The 16,851-nt window shown below is 41.8% G+C and overlaps 1 protein-coding gene across 1 annotated transcript in view; it reads left to right on the forward strand.

Moving 5' to 3' along the window:
- Positions 1 to 15,942, forward strand: part of PKDCC (protein kinase domain containing, cytoplasmic) — a 36,171-nt gene extending 20,229 nt beyond the window's left edge. The window contains 4 exon segments of the mRNA XM_041477214.1: positions 2,358 to 2,437; positions 3,265 to 3,372; positions 12,978 to 13,151; positions 14,697 to 15,942. Coding sequence (XP_041333148.1) covers positions 2,358 to 2,437; positions 3,265 to 3,372; positions 12,978 to 13,151; positions 14,697 to 14,782 — 448 coding nt within the window. The 3' untranslated portion in view covers positions 14,783 to 15,942.
- Positions 15,943 to 16,851: the final 909 nt, after the last annotated feature.

The following is a 16,851-nucleotide window of genomic DNA, read 5'->3' on the forward strand; positions in this document are numbered from 1 at the left end:
TAATAGTGCCTTTGAACTGCTCTCAAGTGTGTATTTCATGCACAGTGCCCCAGTGTTCTCAGCCCATGCTTTGCCTTAATTCCATAGAGACATGGGATTTTGTTGAACGGTGGATTCATGGTGTGGGAGGCTGTGACCACCCATGCTAAGGAGTTACATCAAGACCTAGGCACTTGTCTCAGAAGGTGAAATCCTACTTCGTTAGGGATAGGCTGCTAAATTTGTTATTTTCATAGGTGCACTCTTGCTGTAGGCTTAGAGGTTGCCTTCTGAAGCTGTTAGCTAGAAGTCAAAAGCAGCAATATGTCAAACAATGCATAAGCCCCTTGTAATTTTAAAACAGAGCACACCCTAACCTTGAGAGCATATTTAAACCTATCTTGCTGGTTTCTTTATGAGGTAAATAATTAAAGGAGAGAAAACATTTAGGAGAAATCTCTACAAGAACTGGCCTACTTTGACTTTCAGATGGTTACCTCCTGTCACAAATGTGTCTCACTGTGTTTTCCTCCAAGTGTTTGCAGAACAGTTTTTAAAGCACTGGACAGTTTTGAAAGTAAACATAATTAATATTTTGAACTGTTAACCAATGACTGAGATGAATTCTCCATCACTGAGAACTCTTAAATTAGGATCAGATAGTTCTCAAAAAGAAACAATTTGTAGGAATGAATGTAAAAGGATCTGACAGTTTGTGTTATGCAGATCACAGAGGATACCACTGGCCCTGGAATCGATGAATAACAAATGTTCTTGCAATTAAGTTGTGCAGACTCCAGTGTCTTTGCATGTCAGGATTTCACATGTGGGTGTTTGCAGTAGAACAGTCGCATGTTTCTGTGGCCCTGTAGCTACGGAAAAACAATAACCTCCGTGACTTGCTTCCAGCCAGCATTGAGCAAACTTAGTGACAGCTACTGAATTTTTGCAAAGAACTATTCACAATCAGTTGGACTCTGCTTTAGGGATACTCTCTAAGCAAAAACAATGAGCTAAGTTTACCAGACAAATTATTTGTTACAAATGTTGTGCTGCTCTTCAGATTTCTGTATGTATTTACATTGGCTGTTTTGTACTCATGGTAAGGAAAACCTACCAGTGGATTATCTCACTTGGGAAAACCATAAACATTCTTTTTGTTTGGGATGCAAAAGGGAGTTACATTCTCAGAGCAATATTCATTGTATAAATAGTGTCAGGTCAATAATACCTGCCTCTGTGATCAATTTTTGGTATCAGTAATTGAATTTTCTAATTTGTGTTTATGTAAAGCATCTGTTGGTCTCCCTCCTGAGCATGAGTCCCTGGGGGTTTCCATTTGACAATGTGGTCTCTGTATAAGAAAAATTGTTTACTTTGCTTTGCAAGGTAGATGTGAAGCAGTGCAATTTCCCAATTGTGTTCCTGTTTTTTTCATTAGCTAATATGTACGTCCAGTAGTTCTGTTTGTATTGTCATATCCTGACCTGTCCATCTCCATCTTAGCTTTCTGTGACACTGAATTAGTTGCAATAGGTAGTAGTATTGGCAGAGTAGCAGAACTCTAAAGGAGGAATATGAAAATTAAATGTACTTCAAGGGATGGTAATGGCACATTGTTTTTTCTTTTGTAGTAAAAAACATTTAAATGGAGTTGTGGAATCTCCTTCTCAGTAGATATTTAAAAGCCACGAGGACACAATCCTAAGTAACTTGCTCTAGGGAGCAGTGCTTGAGCAGGGAGGCTGGACTAGCTGACCTCCAGTGGTGCTTTCTAGCCCCTCCCATTCTGTGATTCTACCTCCATCAGTGGATACCTAAATTAATGCATCTTGATTATAGATAAATGATAGGAACTGAGAGGACATTCTGTATTCTAGCAGCATTAAAACAATAGAAGATGGCTTTCTCCTGGCAATTAAATTGAAAGTCTAAGAAAACTGTAGTAAAGAAGGTAGTAATTTCACTTATTAGAAATGAACAGAAATCCAATTTATGCACTTTCAAGGTTTGAAAAAAAACCAAGCCCAAGATTTATGGGGTTGATGGCATCCTTTTAGTTTGTTGAAGTACAGGCAGCTTTGCAAATAGTCACAATCCATGGGGCTTCACAGCAAATTGCTGTATTAATGGAACATTTACACATAGGTACAAGGCAGCCTTGTATGTAGCAGCATGGTCTAGGTATGCCAGACAGTTGTGTGTGAATAGTCTCAGCTATGTATTTATTTGAGTATAGAATACCATTATATTTCCTGAATAGGTCAGTGGTATATAAGCAATAGGACTTTTATTCCTTATGATGTTCAGGAGATACCAGATGTTTGTAAACTTTTGTTTAAAAAAAAAAGTCAATATTGGTTACTTTTCTATTGCAGGTTTTTTTTTACCTATCTTCTTCCACACAGTGCTCCATCCTCACTGAGACCATTGCTGGATAAGATAGTCAATGCAACAGGTAATCACAATAAACACATGGTAATGCCAAGTAGTTGCTTTTTTAGTGTAACTATTATGGTTGGGAGGGGAGGATGCTGCTTTTGTGCTCACTGCAGTAGAACTAGATTGTTTTTCTATCCAGGATAAAATTGTTTCCATACCAAGAAGGCAAGAATGAGCCCATACATCAGAGAAATCCCATTTTTAGATTTTATCTAGGCTTCACAGAGATATTTATTTCATCCTGACACCTCAGGGTGAATTGCATAAGAATGCAATTCCTTGTGGGGTCTGTAAAACAGTTCTGTCCCTGGAAAGGGAAATTTTCTTGAAAAAACCCAGGATACTTTCTCATTGTGGTGTTTTATACCTCAGAAGCCAGAGGTACAAATGACATTTCCATAGATCTTTTACTGATTACCTAGGTAGTGGCTTTGAGGCAAGAGTAGTTGCCGGTAACACTGATCTGAGGGTTTTTCAGTGCCTTGGTCCAGTGTGCGTCCAAAGGGAAAATAAATTATGCTGGGCTATAGCTATTGAACAAGGAAAGCTTTGGAGTTCCCTGTATTGGTTGGTGTTGATCTCTTGTGGGGAGTTCTCTTCAGTGTTTTGTGCCTGCAGGCCTGGGGCTACCAGCTGGATGAGTCAGCCTCTGGAGTGCCTGGGCCACGTCAGGTGTGAAACCTGACTTGTAGGAACTGTGGGATTTCCTGGCCACGTCAGCACCCTGCCATGGAGCAGGGCACCACAGGGCTCCCATGCTTAGGGTGTCATTCAAATAAAACCTTGTTTTGTCCTGTGCACTATGCTCCTCATCTAAGTCATTCTTTTCCTCTGCTTTTAAAGGAGAACTTCACTGGGGAATTGATGAGACAGCTGCTCAGCTGGAGAGAGTTTTGAATCTGTATAAGAGTGGGGAGTACCTGCAGAACACAACCCGGGTGCCAAAAGCTGGTAAAGTCATCTTCCTTGAAACTTAAAGTCTGAGATTTTGTCATTGTTGTGGGGTTTGCAAGGGCTGATGTGCAGAAAGAAAAGCTCAGTGGTCCTTGAAATCATTCATGTGATAATATTTTATCTGCTTTTTGCTTCCTGGGAGCCTCCTGTAACTCTTCTCATTATGTGATGTAGCTGGACATCCATAAGTGTGAGCAGGCTGTAATCGGAATAAGGAAATCCAAAGGGAGTTCTCCATGACATATTTATGGAAAACGTGTTTCATCACATCCACATGCTGCTGTTGTAGTACCAGAACCTGCCTGAACATGTTTTGGGGAGAATCCAGTCATGAGGCCATAACCCCCATAGGTTTCCTGGGACTTAAAAGGAATTTCTTGTAACATAAGCGTTTGTAGATTGGAAGAATAAAATTTTTACTTCCTTTGCAAGGGAAAAATAGTGTGTCCCTCATCTTCTGCTAGCAATAGAATGAAAAAATAGAAAAAAAGAGCAGGATGAAAACAAGGCTGAATAACAGTATCTTTTTCATAATACGTCTGTATGCTATTCAGACTGTTGTACGAAGTGGTGCATATTCATATGTGTGCTGGAAATGACGGTTCAGTGCAACAATTGTAAAAGCTGTTTTGCAAATTATTTTTGTATATGTACAATGTTCATGTCAAACTGTCAACATAATTGACTGCAAGTTGATAGGAAAATTATGGCTTTGTTGCAAAAACTCAGTTAAGAGGGAAAGATGGGTTCTAAATGAAGATGAATGTTGGCAAAGGGGGTTTGAAAAGTTCAGTGAAGCATTTGCTCAGTGACAGAGAAGAGCCAAATTAATTCTGGTTGTGGCTCTGTTAACCTCAAAGGGCCATGATACCAGGGATGAATTTGACCCACTTATCAGAATAATTCAATATTTATTTTGTTGTAAAATTGGCAGGAAAATTGCTGCAGGTGTTCATTTAACTTTTTAATTTTCAGCTTTTCATCACATCTCTGCTGAGTGATACCTGTCAACGCAGCAAAATTATTTTCAGCAGTACAATCAATAGTACAAACATGTCCTTTGTTGAAGAAGTGCCAGGAGAGCTGAAGTTGTTCTATGATGCTGGTGATTCCAGGTCTCACTTCTGTAGCAGGACGAGGTGAAGTTTTTGAATGTTAGAGATCTGTCATGTTTATAAAGACTCACAAGGAGAGAAGCTTTGGACAGCAGTAGTCAATGTATCAGTGCAGGTTTCCACAGATACGAAGCAGAGCTCTGTGTATATTTAGCTACTGTAATAATTACACATTTTTGTGTTTCTTTAATTCTGTAGAGTCCTGGATAGCATAAGGCAGAATCTGCTGCCCCCATATTCATGGCTGGGAATGCCCTGCTCTGCAAGGAGCCTGTTTTATTTGCAGGACACTGCTAATGGACTTAGGCACTTCACAGTGTGACCAAAGATGTTGAAAATCTGTAGATGCTTTGTGTAACTTATTGGATAATGTACATTAAATGCCAGGAGTGTAGTATTGAATTTCTTGATAGGAAAATGTTCTCAACCAGGGACAAGCCTGAGGAATTGGGTATCTTGCTAGAAATTACACCTAGATTAGATGTGTTCTCAGACTTAGCTGCCATGCCTTTAAGATGTGCAGGTCTGTTTCTAGTTTGTTCTAAGGCCACTTTAACCACACAGAGAAGGTGCTCTAATCTATTTCTATTTTAAGACTCCTTTTCCTTGCCAGACAAATATGAAGAAGTCATATAATGAGGGCTAAAATGTGCCTATATACCCACTTCTATAATTTTAATTCCAACCATAATCTTTCCTCAACTGATATTTGACTGATATCTGATACTAATACTGTGTTGGAATTAATTTTTAAAATTTTCAGTCTAGAGATTATGGAATTAGAAATTATTAATTAGAATTTATTCAGAGATAATAGAATGAGGAATTCTGTGGTACAGTGGGGTTGCAGGAGAGGGTGACAGGTGCCCTGGAAGGGAGTGGTGTCCAGGGAATCAGCCTCTTCTACTGGCAGGATGTTCCTAACTGAGATTGCATCCTCACCACTGAAACCAAGGCTGAGCAGCTGAGCAGCTGGAATATTGTGTATAGGTCTTGGTAGAGGGGTAGACAGGGATGAAAAGGAACAACTGGGATATTTTCCCAAGATGTAGGTTGAGGTCCTGCTTTGGTTGTGTTTGGACAAAAAAATATTTTTAAGATTGCATGATTTTGTAAAATGTTTCCTGTGTTGCTCTGCAGCATAGACAAAATTCAAGAAGGGTGTTTTTCAGCCCAGTGCCAAGTTAAGATAAAATTAAAGGTGATCATTTGTTCTCAGGCCAGACTGGAGCTAATCAACATTCATACCCCAGTGGGTGCCAAGATGGGGGAGGCACAGGCTTGCATCCATTTTGCTCCAGATGATAGAACTCTCACGAGGTGACTCACTCCCGGGACTTTTGCTCTCAGAAATAATAGAAATGACAGGAATTTGTGATGCCAGTCTCCTGGCATCTAAAGGTTTAGTGATGAAATAAGGCCTTTCTGGTGCACGACCTATTTTGAAATCCTAAAAGAACAGGAGGAGAATTCAGATCCAAGAATTATAAGGTTTTGGTTTGGTTTGGTTTTGAAAAGAAACTACAGAAGGTTCAGGTAACAGAGCTTCAGAATTTGTCTTAGGTCTTAAATGCCTGGAATTAGGCATTATCTTGGATAGACCATTGTAAATTCATAGTAGGAAAGACAAGATCATGATCTTGGGCATGTCATGTAAGGCCATAACTAAAATATTAACGTTGAGGAAACAGTTATCTATGTGAACTTAGGTTTTTGAAAGGAAGACCTCCTCCTATGAACACCACAAACTGAGAAAGGTGATATTGATAAGCAGTAGGGAAGTGGCACAAAGAAAGTTCTTGTCAGCCCTAGTGTTCCCATAAATAAAGTTTAACAAGATGACATAGTCATATTACAGAAGGTCTTGGATATTAAGCTTTCACTGTGCTTCAGTTGTAAAGATTTTATAGTGCTGTAAATTATATTATGCTCTGGACTTTGGTTTAGTATCCTAGAGTAGAGGCGTGGGAGACATTTGATAGCTGTGTATGTGTTCTGCAATCATAAATCACACTGCTGTTCATGTTGATATGGGAACATTGCAGCGTTTAAAACAACACCAGGAACAAATGCTTTTATATTCTGTTGGCTGTTGGCCTCTCCTGCTGGAATCCAGAAGAATGTGAATTAAAACAGGAACCATGTATTTCTTCTGACATATGTTATCTAAAAATGATTAAATCATTCCATTAATTATCCAGATTAAGGAGACTATAAAAAAACTACTGATGTTCATCAGTAAAGTCATGCCCCAGTATCAAGGTTTTTATTACTTCATTCAAGTGACAGTGATTTGTACCGAGTATCTGGCCCTTGAGCTAAGCCCCAGCCCTTCAGTTAACTCAGAATTTACTCAGAAATGCGTGAAATCAGCTAACACTCGTAAATCGGATAGCCTTGTTATTCATTAAAGCTAATAAATGACCCATTATTAGGTCTGGGGGTGTGCAAACCCACAGAAAGCTGTAATTAGCTGCTGCTGTTAGCTGAAAGCACATTCTCAAAGCTAAAAAAGCTGGAAGGCTGGACATAAAGCAAAGACACGTTGTGTTTTCCTTTGTCTCAAGACAATTTGGCAGGATTATGCTGTATGTAAATATTTACAGTACAACAGTGTTTTGAAAAAAATATTCTGCAGGGTCACTATAGCAACCTGCTTAGGAATCTGTAAATCTACCCAAGAATTATTGAAATCAGGAACAAACTGCAGCCCAGATTCCTGCTCTATCGAAATATATTATAATAAATCTTATCTGCTTTGTATTTTTTAAAATTATTTTTATACATGTTCCTTTGGTGTCCCTTTCCCAGAGCCTTCAGGGCTGAGAGGGAAAGGTGCACAGGGCAGAAATCTCCCTTTGCACCCTGCCTTGCTGGGAGGGCTCTCACATCAGGAGCCAGGCAATCCCAGCAGACAGGAATACACGAGCAGGTTCCTTTGCAGCTGTGTGCAGCTCTGCTCACTTGTATCTCCACCACTGTGCAAACCATTTACCCCGTTCCCTGAGCAATGTGTTCTGCTGTTGCTAAACTTCTCCCTGTCCAACTTGGTGCTGCACAGCAAAATACTTTCTGCTGAGGTCCTCGGTTCCCTTCCAGAATGCTAAAGAAGTCGCCGAGGGTGTTTTATAAATCCTGTGGGCATCTGTCTTCAAGCTTAAATGCCCCAACACGTGACCCTAGGTAACTTTTGCCTTGTCCATCAGCAGCATCCTTGTTTTTACAATTGGGTGGACCACATGCAACGTTTAAGCATTTGTAGGACATTTTGGGCCTGTTGCCTTTGGTAAATTGGTGTGTACCACAGAGGTGGCTGTGGGTATGGAACATCTCCCTGGGATGTGGGGCATGAGGCAGGAAAAATGCTCCAGCTGTGTCATGTTAACAGGAATAAAATGTGAGGGAACATGTCGTTCCTTTCGTTATTTATTTGTGTTTCGGCGACAGCCTGCATGCCGATTTAAATATGGCTCTGCTGCCAGCACAATGGAAGCGCACAAAAAGCAACGAGGCTCGCCTTGCTCCTGGCCTGCGCGCAGGAAACTGCCGGAGGACGGAAACGCTCCCCAGAGGAGCTGGGCTATCTCCTGCTCTGAGGCAAAGCCGTGCCCTGCCAGGCCAGCCTGCCTTTCCAAAGCGTTGGGATGCGTCAGGCCTGGCTGGAAGAGGCCCGTGGGCCAGGCCTGCCCTCTCGCTTCCTCACACACAGCAAAAAGCCGCCCTCTGCAGCAAACTGTGCAGCGTGCTTCGCGGGGCCTGCTGTCAGAGGCTTGTTTAAATGTGAGGTATTGGAACATGAGGGAAAGTTCAGAGTAAAATGAAGCGTACTAAAAACATCAGTGTATTATTGTCTATTTTGGATCCCATACTGTTCTCCAAGAGCTCCCTGGGAATCAGAAGGGACTGTTTGTGGAGCAAAACACTGCTCGATACCACTTTTTGCTGATATTGGCAAGATCAGGCTCTTTCTGCTTACTTGTGAGCAAAGCAATTAAAAGCAATTCCAGAGTTGACTGCCAGTGTTCCTCTTGAGACTGGAGGAAAATAGGAGGGAGAAAAAAAAAGCAACATGATTTTTCTGTCAAGGATGAACGTGGTTGTGTCTCTGTCATTGACCCACAGTGTATTGGCAGGTGATAAGAGAACTGGGCAAATCTCCAGCAAGTAGCAGTAGTTGGTAGTAAAAATGCAGTCTGGCTGCTGTGGCTGAAATAAACGGTCATTAGGACTGATTAAAGTCAGATTTAGGGTGATTCAGACAAGTTAAAAGGGGGAAACCACAGGCGGTTTCACATAGTTTATTATATACTTGTGGAGCTCTTTATATGATTCAGTCTAGTACAGTGAAAATGAGTATGTTTATAGATTGTAGTCGGCTTTTGGGACAATGCAGGTGGTTTTTGATGGAAAAAAAGATTGAATAAGAATTTAAAGCATTGGTTTGGTTTTTTTTTTTTTTTTTTTTTTTTTTTTTTAATAGCTCTTGCACTGGTCAGTGATGCTGCAGATTGCTTTTAAAGATGCCTCTCTAACTTTGTCACAACAAGTGGGTGATCTTGGTTCGAGGATCAGTGTGGCCATCATGGGGATGTGGCTAACATGCTAAGAAACTTCTAAGACTTTGACCTGATCAAAGCAGTATGTTTTGATTCATCAGAACAACTGTATGAAAATATTTGAAACTATAAAAGCTGTCAAAAACCAAAACTTTTGAGGATTGCCTTGCTTCAGCAGAGCAAGGTATCTTGAAGCTCCAAAATGGTTACCAAAAAAAAAAATGCTTTGGAGTAGAATCTATCTGTGTAACTGTGAGCTCTTGTATTACCTCCCCTGTGTTAAACTCTGGAGTAAACCCATTGTAAGTGACACCAAGATCAGGCTTACTGCACTGCATTTAGTTGCTTCAATCCTCACAAAATTAGTAGATGGAGGAAAGGATTCTTTTTCTGCTGATACCAGTAGAGATGCCTTGCATTTCTCTGATCTATTCCTTGCCATTACCTTGACAGACTTTATGTACTCTCTGTCAAGCTATGTGTATGTACACAAAAGTGTTAATTTATGGCTGCATTTATAGTATTAGGCAAGCATTTATTGGTTTTAAACACCATTAGTCTGGAAATTGACCAGAACTTTGACCTTTTTATGATGTGATTTACTGCTGTGAGCCTTCAAATTCCAAGGACTCCATTTAAGCAAGTTCCAGGTCTTGGCAGGACAAAAACTTGAGCTGGAACTGTCTTTAAACCATTGGAGTACTGCTTAATTGAGTAGCTGCACTGTGGTGTCCATTTTAAAGGTGATGGGGAAGCCCAGCTCTCCTGAGGGCTGGACCTAATGTCATTGCTGGGACACATCTCAGGAGGGGAGGAGCATCCTTCGGGAGGGTTCTTCCAGTTCATGTGAGAGGAGTGCATTTCTTCACAACTCATACAAATAAAGGCTAAAGAGTAAGCTCCCTAAATCAACACTATGCAAGTAAGAGATTCCATGGATACTTGCCTTTACCATGCAAATGGGCAAGACATATGCCTTGCTTTGCTGGAGATGAGTGAGTTTTGAAGAGAAGTGCAGTTTGCTTTAACCACCACTTGGTTGGTGTTGCAATGAGTTTCTGATCAGTTCTGACTGTAGTAGTTGAAGAGGAGGTCTCATGTTGGCTTCCCAGGGCAAGCAGAAGTGCCTGGATGGTGTGGGACAGGAACCAGGCTGCAGGGCCATCACGTGTCCTGCTCTCCACTCCTTGTGGCTGCCTTCCATTGGGATGCTCCTAAGTGAAGGCACTCGCAGGCAGCTATCGCTGCTGCTCGCCATGCGAGGGGGGACAGGAGCTGCCTTCCTGTCTTTCCCCTCACTGCATCCTCCCCTCCCTGCGGGCAGCATAGGCTCCATCCCCAGATTGCAGGTATCCAATGGCTCCTGCCAGTTGAAGGCCCTGCTGGAAGCTGCCCTTGTGGAGCCCATGTGTGTGCCTTCCCTCAGATTCCCTCAGACTGTGTGCCTTCCCTCAGATTCCAGCAGTGGTGTTTCCACCTGCTTAGTGCTTAGTGATCTCACAGCCAAAGGAAAATGCTCTTTGCATCTGTGTCACACTGCCATGTTCCTGTTACCTGCTCCCATGAGTCACTGGAGATGGTTATGTCTTTTTCTCATGTCAGAACTGGCAGGGAGCAGCGAGAAGGGACTGCCACAGGGCTCTGCTGTGTGTTGACACTATACTTGCATGGCTGTTTCCATCCTCACTGGCAGACTCATACCAGGACCTTGCCATCGCACTTACTGCTGGCCCAACTCTGTTGATTAATGTGTCTGAGCTGCCCAGATGATTTACCAGGCTTGGTCACCTTGAAAAGGGCAATGTAAAGGGAGAACTTTATCTCCTACCACTGATGCTCTTTTGAAGTCTGTGTATGTCAGCTGAGAGCCTAACCCCTGAGAGCTGTATTAGGAGCAATGCTGAGGAAAAGGGAAGTACTTTAGGCCTATTAAAGATGCATATATGTGCTCAGAGAAGTTTAAATATTTTAAATATTAAATAAGGGCCCTCAAGATGGGCTTCTCCCTTGTGTGAAGAAAAATACATGATGTGATGTAGGGCTGTGCTCTTAGTGCAGTGATGATGTACTGAAGGATGATGCTGCAGCTTCCTCCCAGCCCCAGCATGGAGTCTGTCAGACTCCCAAAGTGCCCTGGAGAAGGGCTGGGACATGCTCCTTCCTGTCACGGAGAATCAGGCAGATGCTTCATCTCCTGCTGCCACAGCAAGGACTATCCTTCTGTAAATCCCCCTGTGGCATGGGGCTTGGCACAGTGCAGCGTGAGGTGGCCGTTCTGTGGTGTGCAAAGAGAAGCTGTGGATAATCACATTTTATGTCCAGTCAACATAGCATGTATGCTGATACAAACGGTTACATACGGTGCTAACTACAGGGAATTGATATTTTTTTTGCTTTTAATTTGTGCACATCTTTTTACTGTCATAGGCTGTGAGGCAACTCAGTAGTTGCCATGTGAACATAAGAGAATATTCTGTTACATTCAATTATTGTTACTCTACAGTTGATACAGAAACTGGGAAAAAAGGGACTTTTGCCTAGCCAACAGTTTGATTTATGCTCTGACTTCTCTTCAGAAGAAATGCATAAATATTTTTGATGGAAAAGTGACCAGTCATAAAGTGTAACTACATTTTGAATTTTTTTTCTTGTGCATGAATCTGCATTTCCTGAATTAAGAAAACTTTTTTGCTTTTGATTATTTTGGGACATGATCAGCTCTGATTTTGCTTCTTGTTTGGGAATGTTTCTTATGACACTTTAAATGAGCTAGGGCTTAAAATAGAATGTATTTACTACGTTTGTTTCCCACTATTTCAGACTCTGTGGTGAGAATGAGCACTCGTGAATGTGCACTTCTTTTCCCAGTTGAAATATTGACAGTTTGGAGTAGCAGACACACTTGCTTTTGACTCAGTGGTGTTCATACAACGTGCTGCATGAAATATTAGCAGGCTGAATCAGCAGAGCAGGCAGAAACTGCCTGAACCAAAGTGACTTAAGAATAGACTGTGAGTCAGGGCAGACAGCTCTGGTTTCCATAATAGATACAATTAGAAGAAATGTAGAATGTATTTAGTTTTTTGAATAGGACATGGGGAGGAGAGACAGGAGGGAACCATTAATTTGTGCGTCTGGAGGCTAAATAGAAATGTTTATAAATGATCAGTTGAATTTGCTGATGCATTCATTAGAGAAAGCCCCGTTAGTGGCTGGGAAAGTGAGAGGAGCTGTGAACAGAGAACAAGAGGCTGCTCATAAAGGCAAGTGAGACTGAACGGCAGCCAAGGGAGAGGAGCAGTCGGTGGGGCAGCGCGGAGGCGCTGGGCGAGGACCACGCTGACATGCTCCCACTACTTTCCCCCCTCCCTTCTCTTCAGAGGCCCATCAAGCGACTCCTCTTTTGTCCTAATCTGAGCAAGCAAAAAAAGTTTGCTTAATTAAAAGCCTGTCTTTTCTTCCTTCTCTAAAGGAGCCAGAGAAAAATAGCATGCTCTTCTGAGGGAGAGGGAGGGCTGGGAACGCCTGGTAAGGTCTCACCCCGACAATCCTGCTCACTGTTGAGAAGTAGGACAGTGAGTCAGTTCATTCAAGTGGATGCTGTTTATTCAATGGGACATTCTTCCTGTAAAACTCCTAATAAAACCAAAGCCTTGCCTCCACAGTGGGGAAGGGGAAGGGGTTTTGTGCACAGACTGTTTATTTACAGACGCTTTCTGGAGAAAAAGGTGAGAAGAAGAAAGGAGGGAAGGAAAAGGAAAGGAAAGTGCAGAGCTATAAACACGTTTGGGAATAAGCCAGAGCTGGTACAGTCTAAACCATCAGCTTTTCCATCATATATCCTGCTCCCAAGCTGCTCTAATAAACCTTGCCTGTTAAAAACAACCAGTTTGCTGGAGCTTTCCAACCACTGCTTTGCTCTGATTTGCAGAGTACAGACGGGTGCCTGAAGCCTTTATTCCTGATGAGAACTACAGATGCTGGCCATCCTACCATCATAAGGGCTGCCTCCTCTCTGTGTTTGATGTCAACGAAGCCATTGAGATCTGTGACAGCTACTCCCAGTGCAAAGCTTTTGTCCTGACAAACCAGACAACTTGGACAGGTAGGTCCTGGATGCTGTGGAGCAGAACTGAGTTACTTATTCTGGCTGCTCTTAAGTGTTTTAATACAGCTTGGGGAGTGTGTTGTGCTGGGCTGCGGGAGCCACCAGGAGTAGCTAGAAGTGAGGTAGTTTCTGAAGGTTCAGCTGAGGCAGCTTCTTTTTGGTGAGACTTCTCTTTGCCAGCTGTTAGGGGAGCAGAAATTACAGGCAAGCTCCCAGGAGCTGGCACTAGAGGGCTAAGCATGTGGATCTCAGGTTACCAAACTACAGGATCTGAAATGTTATTTTTTTGCATTTTTGTGCTTCTGGGAGGTGTGAACAGGCACTTCCATGGAACCAAGAAAAATCTGATTCCTGTTAACCTTGTCTATAGCTAACCAGGGACTACTAGGTCATCATGTCAAACTATCTGTAGTTGGAATATTGAAGTTAATTGATATACTATAAAAGTATTTATTCTGGCACAGGGAAATTCATAGGAAGTTTAGAGCAGCTTCTATCTCAGGTTACAATATTAAAAGCAAATGGGACAGCATTATTTGTAGTCTTATTTGTCATTCCCTTTGCCATACCATTCCTGAGGCATGAGCACCTGAGTCCCTGAAACCTGCAGCTCGGAAATTTGCTCAGTAGTTGAGGCATCCCGTTTGCCATGTAATACTTTAAAAGAAAATAGTTATGGGAGCCCCCTAGAGAGGCAGGCTGGGAGCAAATAGCATTTGATTTTCTCAAGTTTAGAGAGGGAAGGCAGAAGTACAGCAGACATAGAGTGTATCTCTGTGCTGCAAAGAAAGGCAGTGATTTTTCAGGTCTGTGGGGCAGCAGGAGCTCTTTGGGAGGCAGGAGTGTGAATAAGGTGCCAGATAGTGAATGTGGGGAGATAGGAGAGCTGTGCTGTGGCTCCCACAGACACCAAACAAAGAAACCTTGCCAAATTCAGCCCCCACAGGCCTTGGATATACATGCAGCAGGTGCCTTGTGCTACCCAGGCTGTTGTCACTTGCTGCTGCTTTTTATCTGAGAACTAGAAACCTTGTTTAAAGCCCAGAGCTACAAAGTGATGAGAAAGAGCTGTTTCAGAGAAAGTCACGTTTAATACGCATTGCACTGATCAGTTTTGTAAAGATCAAGCATGCAAATATGATTCTGCTTCTGTACAATCAAATGAATGTCCTTAATTTAAGCCCTAAATCCAAGCCTGTTTTTATTAGTGGGAGTCTCAAAACATTTTTTAAAAGACCACATGGAATTTGTATTAAAGTCTTCAGACCTTGCTTTCATTTACTGTGCTAGCTGTGCACAGCTGTATCTTGACCATAATTAGGTAAGAGTAAAGATACTGAAACCAGGGAAATTTTGGTGTCATTTTAGACAAAAACAGTTCAGGTTTATACCAGCTGAAGTTAAGAGAGAGTTCAGACTTGCATGGCCTAAAGAATGCATAGGTTGAAGTAGAATTTGAAATTTCAGCATTTTAAGGTAGGCAACCTTTTGCTCATCCCTTCTAAATATTTTTCCCTTCCCCCTCTTTCCTATTCAATGCAGGTCGGCAGCTTGTGTTCTTCAAGATGGCCTCAAATCATATTGTGCCTGATCCTGACAAGATAACATATGTGAAGGTGACAGACTGACACCTAAAGTGGCTCAGTCTGACACGTGAGTGATAAGAGCTGTTTGTGTATAAATATAGGCAGCTGTTAGGTAGAAGGCGGCTGTGGCCGGAGAATAATTGCACTATTACTCATTCTAATCTATAGAGTGCTAAAGGAAACTTTAAAGAAATAACCTGCATGACCAGGATGAATGTGCAATAAAACAAGATTTTGAAAATGTGATTTAAAAACAAAGCAAAACAACCCAAAACAAAATACAAGAGATGATACACTGTTAGAGTATAATTTTGGTTATAAATCAGCTGGCAGCTCTGGCTTTTCTAAGCAAGGTTAGCATAACATTTCTGACCTATACATGTGCGTCCAGGGATGAAAGCTGATCATTTCTCTGGGAAGCCTGTATCCTCCACACTGGTATTTATTTGGGCACGTACAATCACAACAGAGGAACTGAAGCGTATCAGTTTGTCTGCTGAATAGCAAACATTACTGAGGACAATCAGCATTTGTGTTCAGGCTATGGAATATGCAATGCCGACATATTTGTCAAACGGAAGGAATTGCTTATGTTTAGAATTGCAAGACTGCAACTAATTTTCATTTTTGCTTCCAATGTTATCATAAAGTTTCATTTTTAATTTGAAAGAGCCATTTTGTGGATCTAGCAAATCACATAAGCATATGAATAGGCCCACTGAAAGGGCAGGGACTTACCCAAGTGCCGAATGCTTTGCTGGATAGGCCTGAGCATATGCTTACAATTAAGCCTGTGCTTAAGACTTTTGTTGAATCAGTTTGAATTGTTCAGGAAGCCACATCTTTGACAGACTGGCAAAGCAGTCCAGCTGGTTGAACAGTACTAATTTAATGACTATCTTGCAGTTATTCGTACCTTTTATCATCAGGTCCTTGGTTTTCTAAGGCATCGCTTGCTGATTCTTAGAGTAAATGAAGTAAATGATCTTAATGATGTCAAATGAATGCTAGCCTTAATTCTATATAAAATGCATCTTAAAGGCAGGATGTGTCTAGAGAATTTGCTTTCAGTGAAAGCAATAAAGTAAGTGCTAAAGTGACCGATGTCATACTGTTTTGTAGTTTGTACAGTCAGGAAAAAATGTGCTTTTGTTTCTCAAATTGTTTATTTTTGTAAAAAAAAAAAAAAAAAAAGATAAATAAAATTTCTTTTATTCTTGGTTTTTGTGTATTTCTGTTTCAAATAAATGCCTCAATCGAGTGTATTGTATGTGAACTTAAACTTGGGATATTTTTTCCAGAAAGGACTGAGGTTGTTCCAGTGTCTCCCAGGGAAGGGTCTGTTGGTGCCTGGAGTACTTGGTGGCTTTGCCTATGTGGTTGCCTGTCACAAAGTGAGTCACAGTTAGCAGACAGTGGTTAAGCAGCCTTTGCTACTCTGTGCTTTGCCTTATGCTGGTATCAGCCTTTTAGCACTTGGAAGGGGCAAAGGTGAGAGCAGGGCTTGATGAAATTTCTCATTGGGTCAAAAGGGAAGCCGGGTAGCAGCCCCTGCAAGGGAGGGCAGGGAAGGAGAGCAGGAGAGCCAGGGAAGTTGGGCAGCAGTGCGGGGCGCCGGAGGGAAGGTCTGGCAGTGGCACCACAGGCAGCGGGTCTCGCCTCTCCGCCGTTTCTCTGAGGTCACCGATGCCCTAATGGCTGGCAATTGGCTGAAGTGACGTCCTGTAATGGCTGTAACTCACAAATTATCAAACTCCTAGCCTTAATAGCTCAGCTGATTGTGTCGCCGTGCACTTAGGAACCCATCAATCATACTGTGGTAATAAACAAACACTACGGATTCTTTTAAAATTGCTGCATAAATCATGCCAACACATACTGCACAGTTCATTGAAGTGATATGGGTTGTTGGCACTGAGGTGCTGGTATGTATTTTGAAAGTCTTTAACCTCCTGTGATTTCCTTCCCATTAAGCACTGTGCAGTTCCCAAAATACTCAGCATTTAAAAATGTTCTTTAAATTTAAATCCTTTAGTTGCATTCCTATGTTAAAAAATGCCCAACATTTAAAAGAAAAAGAAAAGGCATTCAGGGTAATACTTTAAAGCTCT

Source organism: Pyrgilauda ruficollis, unplaced genomic scaffold (assembly GCF_017590135.1).
Source record: "Pyrgilauda ruficollis isolate IOZ18807 unplaced genomic scaffold, ASM1759013v1 scaffold4, whole genome shotgun sequence".
NCBI classification, from domain to species: domain Eukaryota; kingdom Metazoa; phylum Chordata; class Aves; order Passeriformes; family Passeridae; genus Pyrgilauda; species Pyrgilauda ruficollis.